The sequence below is a fragment of the Eublepharis macularius genome, chromosome 11 (genome assembly GCF_028583425.1).
Source record: "Eublepharis macularius isolate TG4126 chromosome 11, MPM_Emac_v1.0, whole genome shotgun sequence".
Lineage (NCBI taxonomy): Eukaryota > Metazoa > Chordata > Lepidosauria > Squamata > Eublepharidae > Eublepharis > Eublepharis macularius.
Window position 1 is genome coordinate 55,351,378 of NC_072800.1, and position 20,105 is coordinate 55,371,482.

At 42.2% G+C, this 20,105-nt stretch overlaps 1 protein-coding gene across 7 annotated transcripts in view; it reads left to right on the forward strand.

Annotated features, from left to right (window-relative positions):
- DGKB (diacylglycerol kinase beta) overlaps positions 1-20,105 on the forward strand; it is a 327,502-nt gene that overhangs the window by 148,633 nt on the left and 158,764 nt on the right. For all 7 annotated transcript variants that reach the window (XM_054991403.1, XM_054991404.1, XM_054991407.1 and 4 more), the window contains one exon: positions 14,712-14,776. In XM_054991403.1, coding sequence (XP_054847378.1) covers positions 14,712-14,776 — 65 coding nt within the window. The remainder of the gene's footprint in view (positions 1-14,711; positions 14,777-20,105) is intronic.

Here is a 20,105-nt window from a genome sequence, read left to right on the forward strand (position 1 = left end):
TGGCTATGTTTCCTAGAATGGATTTTGAATAGATGTTTTGAAGTAATGCATGCCAGCTTTAAAGAGACACCATGGACTGATTCGGCATATTAATCAAAATAAGCACTAACTTTCTTTTGGCATTTCAGTATTTGGACATCTGTTGACTTCTAATACGTGAAGTTGGACACTCTGGCATTAATGAAGAGTTTCATTATCTTAAATGTCATAACATTTGTTTGAATTACTCTGTGTAGGTTTCAAATGCTGAAATTGTAATCTTGAATTGCTCAACAGATTTCATTATTCTTTCAAAAATACATAAATGGAAGCTTGCTAAAATTTCCATCAACAAGTTTCAGACTGTGCTACAATAGTTAAATTGCTGTAAAAGGCAGTAGGCAGTGTACCATGATTTTTAAAGGGACATTTACCATAATTTAATGGCATTCACTTCAAAGGTAGTGAACTAATATTGGGTAGGATCCAGCGAGTTTTCCCACTGTTGAGAAAGTGAAGAGTGGTTATGTTTTGGATCTTGGGAGTTGGATGTACAAAAGTCAACTGGAATGGGGACTGTAAAGAGCAGGAGAACTGGCTGATATTGTGTGGAAAAGCTGGCTGGGTTTTTTTAGATAATAAAGAGATGAAAAATGCATTTTTGCTTAACCTCTGTTTCTGCATTCATTTCAGCCCTTTCTGTGACATACCTTGGTGGAAAAAATTATTTGCACTGATTTTTACATCCTTGCAAGATTCTTGTCTTCAAGATGTCCTTCTGTGTAGGATCATTTACAACCTTTTGCAAGGATATTTCACATTAAGTTGGAGAATCTATTCACCCAATACCATTCTTATATCTAAGAAGCCTGTGCCATAATTGCATTGTTAGTTTCCCATTGAACAGACAATTTGTGACATTCTGGGAAATGATTTATAGTTCACTAGCAACAGAACTTGTTGTGAAAAGAAATACAAATAGCAATTCCAAGGCCCTGCAGCTGCCCTGCTTCCCTGGTATGGTTTTCCTGCTGGCTCCACAGCCCCTCAGAGGCCTGCTGCATGTGGCATGGAGGCCCGGCATGGACCTACCAATACCCTGCAGCAGCCCTACAGGGTCTCTGCGCCATGCCAACTACTCACTTTTTATCCTGGTGCAGGTGCAACCGCAGGCTCCTCAGTGTGCCTGTGCAGGGATAAAAAGTGAGTCATCACCAATACAGCTCGGCTTTTATATAGTATGATTGAATCTCTGTGCATCCTTTCCTTCCGGGATTAAAGAACATTTACAGCTATAGTGGTTAGAATGTGGGAGAGGATCTGGTAGACTCAGGTTCAAAATTCCTAATATGCCATGGAAGCTTGCTGGGTGACCTTGGGCCAGTTATATACTCTCAGCTTAACCTACCTCACAAGGTTGCTGTGAAAATAAAATGGAGGATAGGAAAATGATGTAAGTCATTTTAGTCCTGCTTTGGAGAGAAAGGAAGCATATAAATTAAATAAATTAATAAATAGGAGAAGATTGTGCTTGTTTGAAAGCACTGCACTTGAAAAAAATATTTACTGTGATTACAGCTGATATTTGAGGATTAGTCCTGCCCTCTGGGATTAAACGACTTCCTTAAGAAAATTGTCCAGCAGTTGTCCAATAGAAAGAAATCACTTAATTTCAGGAGGTTCTTGCATTCTTGCTCAAGTCACTATATAGTTCAAAAAGATCTCTTCAATGTATCTGCTTCCTTAGATCTCTGGAAGGGAACATTGGCAGTAGATTCCACTCCTGTACCTCTCCATTACATGATGCAGTGACCTTTAGCTTCAGCATTCCTCATAAGAGTGTAAGAAACTGGTCCTGAAGTCTTCCCCATCATCTCAAAAAATTCTCTCTGCACAAGATTCTCTTCTTTATTTCATTTATATTATGCATTCATAGGCACATGGCCGCTGGAGCATTCACAAAATAAAAGTATTTTGTTAAAGTAGCATTTTATAGCATACAGAAACCAGGGAGATGAAATCAAACTACTGGAAAGAACCTAAACACACCAGTAAAATAAGTGTAAATCAAGAGTCTCCAACCTTTTTAGAGCCTGAGGGCACCTTTGGAACTTTGATACAGGGTGGTGGGCACAACCACAAAATGGCTGCCCCTGGAGAAGGAGCAAAACAAACAATGTCAGGGAATGAGGTTATGCATGAATCTGATAGTAATTTTCAGCATTCCATGTAGAAACTCTAATTAACAGGATGCCATTTAAAATAAACAAATCACGTATACACATATCTTCACATACACATACACATACCTTCAGTTGCACAGAAAATATCCTTGTACACTGGTGGCAACTGCTCTATGTGTACAAGACATCCACACTACCATTTGAATGAGACTGATTGGAGGCCAGAGAAATATACCTTCATAATCATTTGCCTGCCTCAGTTCCCCTTCTGAATGCTGATAATAATAGTGATCTACCTCACGGAGTTGATTTGAGTTTTTTTTAAAAAAATAGATTGCAAAGCTATTTGAGCACTAAAATTGCTATATACATTATTCACAAACAACCTTGATATCTAAATTTTAGATCTATATTCCACAAATTGTGTATATTTATAGGCCAGGCCTGTCACATAAAAACAATAACATCGTGTTAAGAGTATGTCTATTATAAATTATTTGTGTTGATAGCATTCCACTTTGTTATCATAATTGAAACTCTACATGGCTATTAATATTATATAGCACTTTGAGCATGCAAAGTGGTTTACATAACATTTCATTAATCAATGCAACAGGATAGGTGATGTGATGGAGAAAATTAAAATGACTATAAAGCCAAAATAAATGACTGCTTAAAGCCAACAATCAGCATGGTCAAGTGGAAGATACTTCCAGCTACCTGAAAATATTGGTTTGGAAAATGGAATCCAGCCTTAGAAATACATGTTCTGTTTTCTTCTTTCCCCTCTATGGCACATTCCTCCTTCCTTTCCTTGATATTAACCAGAATACACTGGCACTAATCATAGTTAACGTTAACCTGGCTTCCTTGTGAACAGATTGTGGCTTCAGCTTTTGCTTTATGAAGGAAACCATGGTTAGTGATGGTAATATGTCTAAACCATGGTTAACAATAAGTAGGGAAGTGAAGGGGAAGTTTTAGATACAGCAAAATGCAGGGAGCCTTGGCTGACTGTGCCATATTGTTGTGGATGGGCTAGGAGTTTAACCGCAGTATATACAATCTGACAACTGGACAGTATTACTTCACGTTTTTTATATTAAAGAAGATATTGGTTTTGTTCATTTAGCACCACCCACTGAAAGTTTGGTGATTTTGCAGGTGACCGCCTATTGTCTCCCTGGCTGCAAAGCTTTTGTTTTTCACCATAGGAAGTAAATCAGGCATTGATTATTGAATCTGCCTCACTCCTCCCCCATTACCACCCAGTAAGGGAATATTCATTTATACATGAGTGCACATTCACAAGTGCATATTTGATCCAGGTATGGTGTCTTTAAATCTATGTATAAACAAGTATGTTTGAGGGAGATACGTTTTAGAAAGGAAAAGGAGATGGTTCTGAAAGCAAATTCAATTTTATTGATACCAAAGCATAGGAAACAAGTAGAAAACAAAACTTTACTGGCAATTCATATAATAAAAAGTGTTAACTGTATAAACAGAAATACCTAGCTATAAACAGCCCAACAAATTATTTATAAAAGAATATTTGATGATGCCAACCAGATATAGATAAGGTGTAAGGGCCAGGGGGATAGAGCAGGATTGCTTAATAAATGGTGGAAGGGAGCCGCCTTGCTGGCTCTCATGAGGGCAGAAAAGCAGGATATATTTTTGCTAAAAAAAACTAAAGCTGCTAATAGTGCTGGCTCTTCGAGGAGAAAGAAAGCAGATTGGTTGGGGTATAGAATGATGGCTGTAAGAGGAGCCGTTGAAGTGGGATTCTGTAATGAAGGCTGTTCAAGGAAACAGTGTAGATTGGAGAATGGAAGGGGGGATAGAAGTGCAAAGGATGGGGATTTAATGGGGGGCTAGCCAGGGAAATAAATGGGAAAACTACAGAGAGAAGGAAAGGTAGGAGAGCTGTGAAGGAAAAAGAAACAAATCCTTAGTGGATTTGTTTGGTGAAGATGAGTAGAGAGAACCATTTGGAAAACAACCAGAGAGGGAGGAAAGGGCTAAGGACTGACTTGAGAGAAAGTTTGCTGCTTAGAGCTGAGAGTGAGCAGAGGGAAGGAGGCACGGCGACAAACTAACCCAGATTGTAGTGGGTATGAAAATTGGCCACTCAGACCCAGACTGCAGCTGGAATGAAAATTGGCCACAACTTTATTGAACTCAGCAGAAAGGAGCATTGGCAATGCATGTGGATCAGATCTCCAACAACGCATTGGCTGACCTGCCTACCAGCCAATGACCCTCCCCCCCCAGACCACAGCTGAGGAGGGAAACCAAGGAGTGACATTAAGGGGGAGATCGTGTGGGTGTATAACTCTGCGAGATTCCCCTGCCACCTGAGAATGAGTATGTCCCAGCAGCCCCCAAGCTGGACATGCACCTCCATAACTCACTCCCAAGATTTCTTATGGGAGAGCCCTTAACAGAGAGACTGGGCACGCAGGCCCTGCCTCCCCCAAAAGGGATCTGATCCAATGCAAAACTGCTGACAAAATTGTGACATAATGAGAAAGAAGATCAGTAAAACCAAGCAAAAGGGGAGAGGTGAGTGGGATTTCACTGCCGAGAGCTGAAGTGAAGAACTGCAGAGGCAGCAGCTACTTATATACCCAGCTGCTGGACGTGAGTGAAACCTGCTCCTTCAAGGTCCAGAGCTAGGCTCCGCCCCTAAGCTGCTCAATGCCAGGATGCTTCTGATAGAGCGGCCAGCGATTTTGAAGCTATTGGCCCTCCTAGGTATCCCCAGATAGGAGGCTGGGCATTTGAATGTTACTGGCCCCTGGGCCTGCCCAGGGAAAAGCCAGGCGGGCCCTCTGACATGATGGCTGCCGTTCTCCACTCCTCTCCCCCTCCCCATGTCAGCAGTCTAGCCCCAGGTAAGTCTGGTGGCCCTTGATTGCCTCTGAGAGTGAGTCAAGGGAAGGAGGCATGGCGAGAAACTCAAACCCAGACTGTAGGGGTATGAAAATTGGCCACTCACACCCTGCAAGCGGTGAAGCATGCACATGAGTCAGGGAAACCTTGGGCCTTGCAGAAGAATGAAATGGCAATGAGGTCCCTTCACATGGTCCTTGGCACCAGGCCCAGTCCACGCAAATGGGCCAGATAGCGCAGCACCATGGCCTGCGACACAGGCCAGGGGTCCCAACCCACTGCACCTGCTTAAAAGGTTAGAAGGCATGTGAGTGCTGCCGAATAGGCCTGCAGGGTAAATGAGGCCAGTGAGCTCAGTATTCCCTGCATTATCGTGTCCTGCCAATCAGCCAAAGGTCCTCTGAGAACGGGTCGGGGGGGTGACGAGCCTCTGGTGCCAAGGCAAAGAACCTCTCCATCTGGAATCAAGACAAGGTGTCCACAATGCTGTTATCCACACCTGCTACATGATGGACTGAGAAGGTGATATTAGCAGCAAGACATATTAATATGAAATGGTGAATTAGACGCCTGACCTGCTCAGAGCGAGAGGACTGCTTGTTTATAACACTGACCGAGGCTAGGTTGTCACACCAAAAAAGAACCCCCTATCCTGCAAGTGACCCCCCCCCCCAAATTTGCCACAGCGACCAGGATATGGAACAGCTCCAGAAAGGTGAGGTCCCTGAGAATCCCTGGCTCTGACAGGAGGAAGGCCAATGCTGCGTGCACCAGGGTTTCCTAAAGAAAGACCCAAAACTGAGGCTGCCTGCAGCGTCAGAGTGGACTTGTAATTCAGGTCCAAGCTCTAAAGGGACCTGCCATAAGGAAACCCCATTGTAACCAGATAGGAAATCAAGCCAGACCCAGAGTTTGTTCTTGATGCCCTTGGTGAGGGGGATGTGGTGGGGGGAGAAAGCCCCCCTGCAAGCCTTGGAAAAACAAGCGCAAAAGGCCTGCCTGGGAGAAACCACCCTGCAGGTGAAGTTAAGGTGGCCGATGATGGACTGTGGTTCTCTCACAGTACAGTTTTTGCAAGACGGAGCCAAATCAATGAGCTCCCAGAGGAGGGTTAGCTTATCCAAGGGGAGCCAGGACAACCCCACCACGGAATCTAGCTTGATTCCGAGGTAAGTGAGATGGGAGGCCATGCCCTTCGTCTTCTCCTGGGCAAGTGGAATCCCCAATTTCTTGGCCAGGGCCTGTAAGGAGCGGAGATGGTCAGCACAAGCCAAGCTACCAGAGGGGGCCATGAACAGAAAATCATCTAGGTAGTGCATAATGGGGGGGGGAACCCACATGCTCCTTGGCAGCCCATTCAATGAATGTGCTGAAGGTCTCAAAGGCAGCACAGGCCATAGAGCACCCCATGGGCATGGCCTTGTCTACATACCATTTGCTCTGAAACATAAAACCCAGCAGGCAATGATCGAGGGGATGGATGGGCAGCAGCTGAAAGGCTGACTGCATGTCACATTTAGCCATGAGGGCCCCGGGACTACAGGAGTGAACCAAGTGTACTGCGTGGTCAAAGGAGGCATTCCTTACTGAGCATAACTTAGGGAGGACAGACTCATTGATGAATATCCCCCGTGGGTATGAAAGATGGTGAATAAGCCTATATTCCCCTGGGACTTTCTTTGGGACCACCCCCAGCAGAGAGACCCTCAAGTTAGGTATGGGGGGTGAACAAATGGGCCAGTGATGCATCCAGCCGCTACCTCCTTGGCTAACTTAGCAGCCACCTCTTCAGGCAGCTCCTTGGCAGATTTAAGGTTGCCAGAGGTGGTGGCTACTCAGGGGCCTACTAACGGAATACGAAACCCCTGGGAGAAACCTTCCCAAAGGTAACGAGCAGCCTGTTTATTGAGATAGCGAGAAAGGAGGGGAAGCAGAGCCTGGAGCTTAATAGAGGTTTGACCCAATGCCAATACCCCCGTACCAAGACTAGTTACTGCCATCAGAGGCTTGGGAAGTGGTTTGCGCCAGATCCTCCATCCTTAATGGGAACTGCTGCTGTAGGATTGGCCCCCTTGAAAGGGCTGGAGGAGCAATGCACCACATGGGCAAGAAGGGCGGGAATAGGGGCCCCCACAGACATCACAATTATCCTTGAAGCGACATTTTGGCCTCTGACATCTGCCCTGATTGTATTCCCAGCATAACCCCTTTGGCTTATCCCGGCGGAATGACCATCACCCTCCCTGAGAACCTTCAGCCTTACCCTTCATGTGAAGCCCCACCAACCAGAGCCACAACTTCTGGTTGTTGAGATCCCATATGGCCCTGGTATTATGGGAGGCCCTCTTGCGAAAGGCCTCATCATAATCCATGGCCGCAAGGTCCTCCGCTAGCGCCCAGGCCCGGAGCACAGTCTCCAAATGATTGGTGAGGTGCCAGCCCCTCTCAGGATATGCTGCCTGCACCACCCCCATGCTCTGGCTCCCCTCATGGAAAAGGGGGGAGTTTTATTGGCTCACTTTTGGGGGATGCCTGATCCCCCTGCTGCCTTGCTTGCCACCCAGGCCCTGGAAGTGAGCACCCCTGCCCTCTTTGAAGGGGCCATACCCCCCAGGGACGCTCTCTAGGAACCCCCTCCTGAGTAGGAAAGAAAAAGAAAGTAGCCACCTGCTGTTGCAGTGGCCCAGGAAGAAGGTTGATGCCCCTGCTGCTGCTTCTGTTGGTGCTTGGGGCATGAGACTCAGCTCAGACCTTGTGCTCCCAGCCCGCAATCCTGCCTGCTCCTGCAGTCTGCTGCTGGAGCGCCACCCAGATGAGGCTCAGCTCAGACCTCATGCACCCATTTCTTCAGGCGCTCTTCTTTGGGTCCCAGGGCAGAGCACTGTTGCTGCGTTAGCCAGCTGTGAGGCTCAGCTCAGCCTCTTGCCTTTGGCTTTCACGCTGCCCCACCAGTGTTGACCTTCACCGCTTATGGCTCTTTGCTCTTCTTTTCACCCTCAGCGCTCGGATCCCTTTGCTGCTGAGAGCCGAAGTGAAGAGCAGCAGAAGCAGCAGCTACTTATATACCCAACTGCCAGACCTGAGTGAAAACTGCTCCCTCAAGGTCTGGAGCCAGGCCCCACCCTCCAAAGCTGCTCAACCTCTGGCCACTTCTGATAGGGTGGCCAGGGATTTTGAAGCTATTTGCCCTCCTGGGCATCCCTGACCATTTCTGATAGGAGGCTGGGGATTTGAATGTTACTGGCCCCCGGGCTCACTCGGGAAAGTTGGGCGGGCCCTCTGACATGATGGCTGCCGTGCTCCACTCCTCTCCTCCTCCCCATGTCGGCAACCTGTCTCCAGGTAAGTCTGGTGGCCCTCGATTCCCAAAGAAAGGAGAAAAAAGAAAGCATGTAAGGGAAGAGAGGATTTTAAAGAATAATCTTGTTGATTCAGTTTGGTCTAATCTTAGGTTCATCAGCATAGTGGCCAAGGCAGTTGTTTGGGGGACACTAACTAGATTTGAGAGACCTGGAGATATTTTTAATCCAGTTGCTGCAGCTTTTGGTCATGTGGCTTGAGAAGAGTCACTTTGTCAATCTGTTACCAAAGATGGCCTTACGTTATCAAAATGAAAGAGGGTTTGATTGCCCTCTCTAATGGCTCTAGAATGTTCTTCAATCTTGAAGAAGTACTGTTAGTGATTTGCAGGCACCAGCCCTTGTTTTAGAGGGTGATCTTAACAGTTTATCTTCTTAGCTCCTGTGAAGGACCCTGAAGCCAGTCATTCCTATCTCACTGCTGCTTAGGCAATAGATACTGTTGGACTTTCAGATAAGAGCAGCCATGTGCTCAGCAGGTGGCCTTGGGTAAGCTGCTCCTCTCAGCCTCAACTCTCCAGCTGTATTGTTGGGATAATTTTAACACTGACTTTGTTCACTGCTCTGAGTGGGGCACTAATCTATCTAGAGGAGTGGCATATAAACAGAGTTGTTGTTGTTGTTGTTGTTGTTGTTGTTGTTGTTCTGAGAATTTAGGAAAGGTGTGAATGCATTTTTGTGAATATATTTTGAAAAATGTGTTGAAGTACTGAGAATTATCTCATTTATAGGTTGTAATCAAACCTGCCTACTTAAAAAAACAATCGCTTCAAACCCTTCCACAGGCATAAGATGACCAAAACAATTAGTGTCTCTTTTGAATATGATAAGCTGTACATTCACTCACTGGAAAATATTTTTGCCTATCTAAATTATTCAGTCAAAACACAAATCCAGAAAAGTATTTCAACAGGAAGATGCATGCAAATCAATACTGTGGATTAAACTACCTGTATTAAAAATGCAAATACTTTTTCACAACTTAGTTTAGATGAGATGAATTTTAAACCTTCACCCTCTATCCCTGTTCTGCATTTCATTTATATGCCCAAAAATAAATTGCAGCTCTCCTTAGTAGTTTGATGAGAGCCTTGAGAAGCCACCATAAATAGTCGACTCAGATAATACACTTCCATACATATAGTTGGGTATAGAAGAAAGAAAAGCATGGCTTACCACGGTAAGGAATGCAGTGGTCAGAGCTGCTGTACCATAGTGGTTAAACACTTGGACTGCCAGTCAGCCTTGTGCTGGATCAAATCCTACTACTGTCATGAGCTCAGTATAAGCCACTCCTCTCAACCTCAGCTCCCCAGTTGTATTAAGGAGATAATAATACAGTGACTTTATTCACCACTCTGAGTGCAGCACTAATCTGTTTAGAATAGTAGCATATAGTGGTATATAAACATGTTGGTGTTGTTGTTACCACTAGGGATGTGCACTTGGGGTTTCCAATTCAAGTTTTTAACCCAAACCGGGCCCAATTCGGGTAGATCTGGTATTCCCAAATCAGCCCCAGCATTGCTGAGCTGATGCGGAAATACCGAAGCAAAGCTTTCTGAAGCTCTTTGTAACAGTTCGGAAAGCTTTGTATAGAGCGGCAGCAGCGGCAGCACTTTTCTTGCTGCTTGTAAACAGCAAGAAAAATGCTGCTTTCAAAGCTTCCTGCCACCTTCTTTCCCCAGATGGGAGAGAGGAGGAGGGAGTACCCTCCTCTCCCATCCAGTGGCGCAAGAAGCTCAGAGCAGCACTTTTCTTGCCGTTTTCTTTTGCATGCCAAGAAAAGTGCAAATTTCAAAGCTTCCTGCCACCTTCTTTCGCTGGATGGGAGAGGGGAGGAGGGGGTTTGCATATGGCAAGAAAAGTACTGCTTTGATCTTTGGTGTGCCCTGTGAGGTAGATGGGGCTGAGAGAGCTCTGCACTAACCATTCCTCTGCCTGAGTCAGTCACAGCTCTTTCAGAGCTCTCTCAGCCCCATCTACCTCACAGGGTGATTGTCATGAGGGTAATAACAATGCACTTTGTAAACCACTCTGAGTGGGCATTAATTGGTTCACAGTGCTTTTTAAAGTAGATTTGCATGTCTTTAGTTGTTTTCCTTACTTATTCATCTGTAATCGAAGGGGAGCAATAAATAGTTTGTTTAGCTTGTTTTACTATGTCAAGTGCCATATACTTTGAGCAATGTGTATAATTTTTTAAAAAACTTAATAGGACACTGATGCCTTACCTTGTGATATTATACAATTGCTGAATGTGTATAGCCCCTATAAATCTGTTTATAGTCACATGTATCTTCCATTTTTGGAATAGCTGCCTCCTATTCCTCACCCCCCAACAGAAGAAAGATAATCTTTTGAGGAGAAGAAACCTTCTTTTGAGAAGTTGAAACTCTCACAAGCCTATTACAGCAGATGTTAAAGAGTATTTGAATAAAGTCAGTAACAATTCAACACAGGTGCACAAATGTTGTGCAGCTGGGTTGTATCAAAGGGGCCATAGCGTCGAAATTGCAGGAGGTCATAGCCCCTCTCTATACTGCCTTGGTCAAGCCACACCTGGAGTATTGTGTGCAGTTCTGGGGGCCTCACTTCAAAAAGGATGTGGACAAAATCGAGAGGGTGCAGAGGAGAGCGACAAGAATGATCAGGGGTCTGGAGACTGAGCCCTACGAGGAAAGGCTGAGGGCCTTGGGAATGTTTAGTTTGGAGAAGAGGAGGTTGAGGGGGGACATGATGGCTCTCTTTAAATATTTGAAAGGCTGTCATTTGGAGGAGGGCAAAGAGCTGTTCCAGTTGGCAGCAGAGGGTAGGACACGAAGAAATGGGCTAAAACTACATGCACAAAGGTACCGGCTGGATATTAGGAAAAACTTTTTCACGGTCAGAGTAGTTCAAAGGTGGAATCAGCTGCCTAGGGAGGTGGTGAGCTCCCCTTCACTGGCAGTTTTCAAGAAGAGGCTGAATGAATACTTGTCAGAGATGCTTTAGGCTGATCCTGCACTGGGCAGGGGGTTGGACTAGATGGTCTGTATGGCCCCTTCCAACTCTATGATTCTATGAAATGCATAGTAAAAATTCATTTGTAAGTGGTTCAGCCAGTGTAGCGCCTAAGCAAAAGCTAGCAAATGATGTATGCAAGGATCTAGTAGATAACTATCTCCCAAATTTGGACAGCAATGAAATACATACACAGAGCAAGGAGAAACCAATATCTACAACAGAAGGTGGCAACTAGAAGGGGAAGGTTGAATAGCTATTGAGAAATCCTGAGCTATTGTGCATACTGAGAGGCTGATCTTGTGCTAGGTATAAAATGAAAGAGAAACCAGACCATTATAGGGCTCAAAACCGCAGAACTAGGAAGCATATGGGAACAAGTCAAGAAATCTATACTAAATGTCAAAAAATCAGAAATGTTAGATTACATGTTTTATTATACTCAACAAGCAGCCAGACGTAGACTTGGAATAGGATTCATATGAAATAGGATGTCTGATATCTGTCTGTCTGTCAGCTATAAAGTACAAATAAATGAATAAGCTACTAATATGCATGAAATAGTAACAATACTAAAAATAACAATAGGAATAGCAAAATCAGCATAAAATGTCCATTCTTCAGATTCTGAAGTCTCAGTCTTCACCTGTTTTCAGTGCTCTGAAAACAAAGATAATTCTAGCTATAAGAGAGGAAGGACTCTTAGGCAAGAACAGGGGCGAGAGAGTGCATACTGGATACCAACCAAGACTCTAGTGGTAGAGAAACCGAGGTAGGGTCTCACTAGATGACCTATGGTGTAATCAGGTTGCAAGCATGGCTAATTATGGCTAATGGGATTTTTTTAATGGTTGGTGCTGGGGTACAGGTGGATTTAAGGGAAGAGAGGAAAGGAAACCTACTGATGTTGTAATTATTAGAGAAGATATTGTGAGTATTTCCTGTGGCTGGAGTTGACATAAAACAATATGTACCTATACCCTTCTCCTATTCTTGCCTTATTTTTATGTGGTTCAATTAACTCTCAGACTGTTATTTTAAGGTATCAGTATTGTTCCCATCTCTTTATTCCATGCCACCCTAAAATAATATTTATTAGAATCAATATTCAGAGTAATATCATATAGTGATTCAAACTTACAAGGGAGTCAGGCAGGGGTGCCTTCTAGCCCCCTTTCTGTTTATCTTCTACATCAACAATTTGGTAAACCTTTTGAATGACCCTGGATTGCACCCTCCCAAATTAGCAAATAGGCACATTCATGCACTGCTCTATGCAGATGATGCTGTATTACTTTCTAGGACCCCCATAGGGCTGAAACGAGCCCTAAAAAAATTCTCCGAATTCTGTGATACTGAACACCTTCTAATTAATTACCAAAAACTAAGATCCTGGCTTTCGGTAAAAATCCAAATATCAGACGATGGGAGCTTCAGGGGCATCAGTTAGAACAAGTTACCAGCTTCAAATATTTGGGTGTAGTTTTGCAAGCCTCAGGTACCAAAACAACACACAGCAGTTTTGTTGCTGATGTGGGAGAAAAAACAGCAAACAGTATACTGAAATACTATCGATCACAAGGGGGGCATTATGTACCGGCTGCACTCAGATTGTTTAAAGCCAAACCATTGGCCCAATTAGTATACAGATCTTTCTTTTGGCTGCCATCCTCCTCTTTCTCTCAACTTGAGAGAGTGCAGTCCAAATTCCTTAGAGCCCTATTACAAGTGCCCAAATGCATGCCTAACTCATGGGTTAGACTGGAAACAGGAATGTTAAGGGTAGAGGCCAGAATCACCATCCTTTCAATTTTCAAATGGCTGTCAGGACATCTCAACCCGCAAGGTCTGCTCCCTCTGTTATTCCAAGACAAATTTCAATCTAATTGGCAAAAGGCGACTCTGAAATCCCTGGGAAAATTGGGTCTTTCCCCTCAAAGTTTGCTAGTCATGGGATTAGACCGGGCAAAATCACTCATTAAGCAGAGAGTGACAGACATTGAAAGTCAAACAGATTTACTTAGAGCACCAGGTTTTATTTCTTCAGATACTACTAAATATATTGCCGCTCCTGCAGCCTGTTTTTACTTTCTTGAATCCAGTAACTCCAGAAGGGCATTTACTTTAGCTAGAAGTTCAACTCTACCCTTTGCCGTTCTGGAAGGAAAGTTTAAAGCTGACCCTTACGCTCTTAGGCTTTGCTCCTGTCCCCTAAGAGAAATTGACTCAGTGGAGCACATCTTCTTTAACTGCCCAATTCATAGTAAAATTAGAGCGGAAACCATCAGTCCATTAGTAGAAAGATTCCCTGGAAGTTCAAATAAAATCAAACTTGATCATCTTTTGTCTGATCGGAATCACCAGACAACACGTCAAGTAGCAAGGTTCTGTGCCAAGGTCTACAAGCAACGTAAATCGCATAAGGCAGACAATGTATTTTAACCTTTTAAACAACTAATTTATGATGATCTTATTTTTCTTACTCTTATATCTATTCATCGTTCTTCCCCTGTATCCAGTCTCAATTATTTTTAAACTGATTTGCAAACGGTTTTATATGTACTGGTCACAGACTGTAATAATAAACGACTTGACTTGACTATCATATAGTGTGAATAAGGTTCTTGTCTGATGATGATCAAAAACAAAAATGTCTTCCAAATCCACTAAGTTTCTCAAACTAAGTTTTAAGCGGGTAATGTAAAAATTCTTTTTCTGGAAATACTAATAGGAGATATTAATGAACAGTGAACTTTACCATGTGCTGCTCTTTAAAAATGAATGTAGCATGTGTAACACCTTGCCCTTCATTTGTACTGAACATTGATTCTTTTCCCGAAAAATATCCTCCTGGTAGGAGAATTCCGGTCTCTTACCAACACCTTAAATATAAAGATGTCTAAATGGCTTTGTTCAAATAATTTGAAGAATATGATTGTTCTGCTTCTCAGTTCTGAAACAATGGCAATTTCGTTATATAAAAAGAACTGTAGGACAATATCCCTATGAACCATCTATAAAATGAATTCCATGTACTACACCATTGTTAGAGGCTTTTTAAATCCAAATCTAGCCAGCATCTTACTCTTTAATGAACTGCAAAAATGTGAAAAAAGTGTGTAGCAGAGAAAGGCAAAGTTTGGCCAAGTATTAACTTCCATAAAGAAATTATGATTGAAGAATATTTCTCTTATTTATGGATCTAAAGATGGAGATGGATAGCAGCTTTGTAATATTTTATATTTTGTGAGTCTCTAAAATAACATATTTGTTAAACATTTTCTTCCAGGATGCTTCAATTGCTCACAGGTTTCACATCATGCGAGAAAAACATCCAGAGAAGTTCAACAGCAGGTAAGAGCACGTTTTCTTTCTTTCTTTCTTTCTTTCTTTCTTTCTTTCTTTCTTTCTTTCTTTCTTTCTTTCTTTCTTTCTTTCTTTCCCCTACCCTACCCTACCCTACCCTACCCACTTACCTCTTTTATAGCATGAATGAGCTATTTTCAGGTGACAGAGGTGCATATGCAATGACAAGGTGTAATGAAAATTCAATGCTATCAGTAGCTATAGCATCATTGCACCTTATATTAAAGTGAGTGATGGCCAATAGTCACATTTCATTTCAATTTTGTTCCTCATTTTCCTGGAACAAATCTTTGCATGTGGAAAAGGACACATGACTCAGTGGAAGAGCATCTGCTTTTCATGCAGCAGGCTTTCAGTCTAGTGACACCTTTGAGACCAACAAGATTTTTAGGATATAATGTTTTGTGAGTCAAAGCTCCCTTCTTCAGATACAAGAAGGAGTAGAGATCCCTGAGCTTTTATATCCCAGTAAGGAAGTGTGAGGGATGAAACAAAGAAAGGAGCCAGGATGTAAACGTACAGTGTTACAATGCAGCTTGATTGGAGCAAAAATTAACATTTGTAGTGAGATAAGTATCTTACGTCTGTGCTTTGAGCTCGGATTATGTAGCCAAGCTCTGGGTTTATGAAGTAGTCAGGCTTTCATTCATCTAAAATAAAATGTTTTCCAAATATCAAAGGGATGCATGGGTGAGTCCCTAAATGAATGTGATAATAATAATAGAACTAGGGGTGCCCAATGAAGTTGGTGGGTAGTAGATTTAGGACAGTCAAAAGGAAATACTTCTTTACTCAGTGAATAATTAAATTGTTGATGTAATAATGGCCACAGGTGTAGATTACTTTAAAATGGATTAGACAGATTCATAGAGGGCCACCAGCCATGGTAAGTAAAGGGAACCTCAATATAAAGAGGCAGCTACCTCTAGATACCAATACTAGGAGGCACCATTGGGGAAAACCTTGGCCTCTAGGCCTGTAAGTTGACCCTCCAGGGCTTCTGATTGGCTGCTGTGTGATGAAGTGTATTGGACTTAGATGGTCAACTGGCCTAATCCAGCAAAGTGGTTCTTATGTTTTTATGTTCTAATGCCACACATTCTTGCAAAACAAAACAAAATGGTGGTCATTATGAAGAGCAACAAGAGAACAATAATTCAAGTTTATACCTCTTTAAAGATGCACAAGATTTTGTTGGGGGGGGGAAGAGAAATTAATTATTTAGATTTGTATCTACTTCTTTTGTGTTCTCATTTAATATTTGATTTACATTAGGAGTGGTGGTGAAGAATGCCTTCAAGTCATAGCTGATTTATGGCAACCCTGGTGGGGTTTTCATGGCAAGAGACTAACAGAGGTGGTTTGCCACTGCCTATCTCTGCAACCCTGGTCTTCTCTGGAGGTCTCCCATCCAATTACTAACCAAGGCCAAGCCTGCTTAGCTTCTGAGATCGGACAAGATCAGGCTTACCTGGGCTATCCAGGTCAGGGTACATTAGGAGGGAAACCTGGAAAAATGGCCCGACAGACAGTTTTTATGCAGTATGGTGGCAATAATCAATAGCACAAGGACAGAATGTAGTCCTCAAAGCACACTGGATCTGTTCCTGTTTCCATTTCCAAGTTTTCCCTTCTCACACAATCCTTAGAGACCTGCTGTAGCATAGTGGTTAAATGGTTGGGTTGTAAATCAGCACTCTGCTGGTTGGATTCACACTACAGCCATGAGCTCGGCAGATGGTCTTGGGCAAGCCACTCCTCTCAGCCCCAGCTCCCCAGCTGTATTGTGGTGGTAATGATAACATTGACTTTGTTCACTGCTCTGAGGCTGTCTAGAAGAGCAGTATATAAGCACAGTTATTATTTAATAATATTTCGTTATTATTATTTATTAAAGGCAGTATTTACAATCTCTTTGACTCAACTTCTGTATAGAGATTGTCATTAGTTTTTTCTGTTAAATGTACACTTTAAAATACACAAACATAAATGCTGGGAATCCTCCATTATTGAAATAATTCCATCTTGCTAGTTTCATTCACCTTGATAGCAGTGACCAACAGTAGACACTGGTATGCTAGTTCATCATTTTTAAAATCACAAGTTTCCATTATGCAATTCTCCCCTCCCATTAAATGAGAAAGTGTGTGTTACATGTGTTTAGTCCTCCAAAGATGTGTGTATGTGGGGAGGGGGGGAGGGGAACAACAGTCCACATGAAATGCTAAGAACCACATGGAACGTGCAGAGTTTCATTTTGCAGATTTCCCCCTGTGTTTCCCAATGGAAAGAAGCCTATATTTGTAAAACAGCATTTGGTTCATCTTACTTATGATGAGTATAAAGGGGGCTCCTGTCAGCACACAAGTATGTGAGTGGAAGCAAAACATAAGGATTCACAGCTGCAGCTGTTTAACAAGAGTTCTACAGTGCCTAATGGCAAAGTGGCAGCTTAGGGATCTTCAAATACCACATAGGGCATCATCATTGCTATCATGCTGGTCTTGAAAGTCAAGCATTTTATATGCCAGAATGGTTTATTGTTTAGAATAATATTTGCTCATTTTGTATCTGAAAAACATGAAACGATGAACCCAGACTGGCAGTTTTATGCAGTATTTGTAAAATGATGGAACGTGGTCCTCAAAGGACACTGGATCCTTCTATTTCCCTGCCTTCTTGAAGGAGGCAGTGGTCAAACCATTCCTAGAAAAAATCCCTGTTTCTACGAAGACCCAGCAAATAACAGACCAATCCAGTAGCCATTGTGGGATAAAGATTAACTACATACTTAACCAGTTTGCTTTTCATTCCAATTTGGAGTGGGGATGACTTTGGTCACCCAGTCTGATGACCTCCACTAAACAATAGGAGTGCAATCCTGCTTGTTCCTTTGGACCTGTCAGCATTATCAGCCGCAGAATCCTTCTGCATCACATGGTTGGGATGGAAATAGAAGGCTTGATGGTTCTGCTCTGCCTGACAAGCATGTTTCAGAAGCTAATGCTGAGACCTTCCATACCACAGCATCTGGTCTATGAGATGCTACAATGTTCTTTCTTGTTTTTGAAGCATTTAACATTTACATGAAATTGTTGGGGGAGGGAGGTCATCAAGAGGTTTTGAGGAATTGTGCCTTCAATATATAGATAACATCTGTCTCTCCTTCACATTACTTATGGGTGAAGCAATGGATGCTCTGAATGAATGAATGGTTGTCTATAATCAGAGATTGAAGCTGATTTGAAAGAAGATTGAGGGTTTGATACTAGGTGGACTGAGTGTCAGAATCAGGATTTACCCAGTATCATTTTTACCTTGGCAAGCTCCAGAATAATGTATTGCAATATGTTTTACATAGAAAGGTGACATATGGATAAATAAATAGTGAGATATTTGAAGAAACAAAGAGATAATTTTAGGGTAAATGAGAAAGTATTGTGTGAGTTTACAGGTTTGCATTTATATTTGTTTCTTGATGTCTGCATACTGCATGTATTTTGTAAAGCTGTTCTGTTGTGTTTTCACCTATTGGTTTCTGTATCATTTATTTTTGGTCTAGGGGGAGGAAGGAAGGACTAAATACTCTTTTATAGGCAACATCGTGCTTTTCCAGATGTGATTCTGGGTCCAATATATAAATGATTCCATGATTTTGAAGAAGAGCAAGTAGGTGTACTGGTGGCAGGTTTTGAGTTTCCTGACATAGCTGAAACTGTAGTTGAAAGGATATAAGGTCCTCAGTATCTTGTGAACGTGCTACTTGTAATCTAGCACTTTCCATATTGCAGTATATCCTATAATAAATGCCTATGTGATAATTGTAAAACTCTAAAAAGCTTCTCTCAAAAATTATGCTGTATCAAAGATGTAGTTCAGGTCTAGCTTCCACAGCCAAGGGCACTCTAAGTGCCTCCCAAGACAAATGGCAGGAGCCATTGAACACTTAGCAAATGCTGAATTTCTAGACTCTAATGGTGAGGCTGGTTTATTAGGGTCTGGCTGCATATTTTCAGCAGTTGGCAATTATAATTTATAAAAAGCTCAGCTAATCATATGGTTTCGGCTCAGATTTCATGTCACAATAAATCATATGCCATTAATAACATCTGCTAGCCGGCTCACCTTGGAATTCATCTATATTTTAAAGAACCTGATGCTTCTAACATTATCTTAAGGAAATTAATTGCAAAAATATATCGTTCTGGCCCTTATACCTTCTATAGATACTGAGAGGGAATTTGAAAAAGTGCAAGGTCCTAAAAGAACTCTCATTTCAAAAGGGTATGCAGAATATTTATCAAAAATATTTTTGTGTAATTAGTTTCCAGTTTTTAACATCAGTATGCTTGCCCATTTATAGTATCCAAAATTATTTGTGTAAAACTGCTACTTTTTTTTAGGAGAAGCTGTTCTTCCTACCAAATGAGTCACAATCCTACATGCCCTGTATTCAGAGAGAATAGAAAATCTTTGCTCTCGTACATGCTATCACACATTTGTGGAGAGCTTTCAACCTGAAACCTCCCACAGATTTTTGAATTTCAAATTCATCTCCTGATTTAGAATGCTTGTGGGATGAATCAGCCCTTGCACCATAAACATAAATGCATTTACTCGGAAATACCTCCCATTTCAACAGAACCTCCATCTAAGTAAAGAAACAGAGAGTACATCTTTGCCTGTTGCTGTACAGATTGTCAATTACTGTGGTTGTGTTAGACATTTTTGTCATTTTAATGCTTTTGTTGTGTGTCAATGTCAGCACACTCAACTTCTATAGAAAGAGGCAATTCAGAACACTGTTTTACTTTATGCACATAACCTGTATCAGTGAATAAATATATACATAATTATGGAATACATTTAAGATCTTGCCTTACTTTAGGAAAGGAAGAAGAAAAGACAAATGATAAGCCTGTAGAAAGCTACACTGCCACCACCGCCTCTTCTGCTCAACACTGAATTTTCTTCTTTGTAGTTAATTTTCTAAAACACAATATACTGTTGATTAAGACATATGATTTCTAGTCCTATCTAGGCAGCATTGGGCTCAGGAATTTTGCTTCAGAATTTAGGACTGGTCTGTGCAATGATGGTGACCATAAGTGCACCCTCAGTCTATGCCTTTTCAGTTAACATTCATCCAGCACATTACATTAAGCAAATGGTAGATAAATATGTTTCTGTTCCTCTTACTAAGTTTATCTTTGCTTTCATGAAGGTTTCTTGGGTTTCTGTGGGGACTAAGGCATATCCTCTTTATTACTCCATAGGGGAAGAAAGCCATGCTAACTTCTTTCTGTTTCCCCCGGTG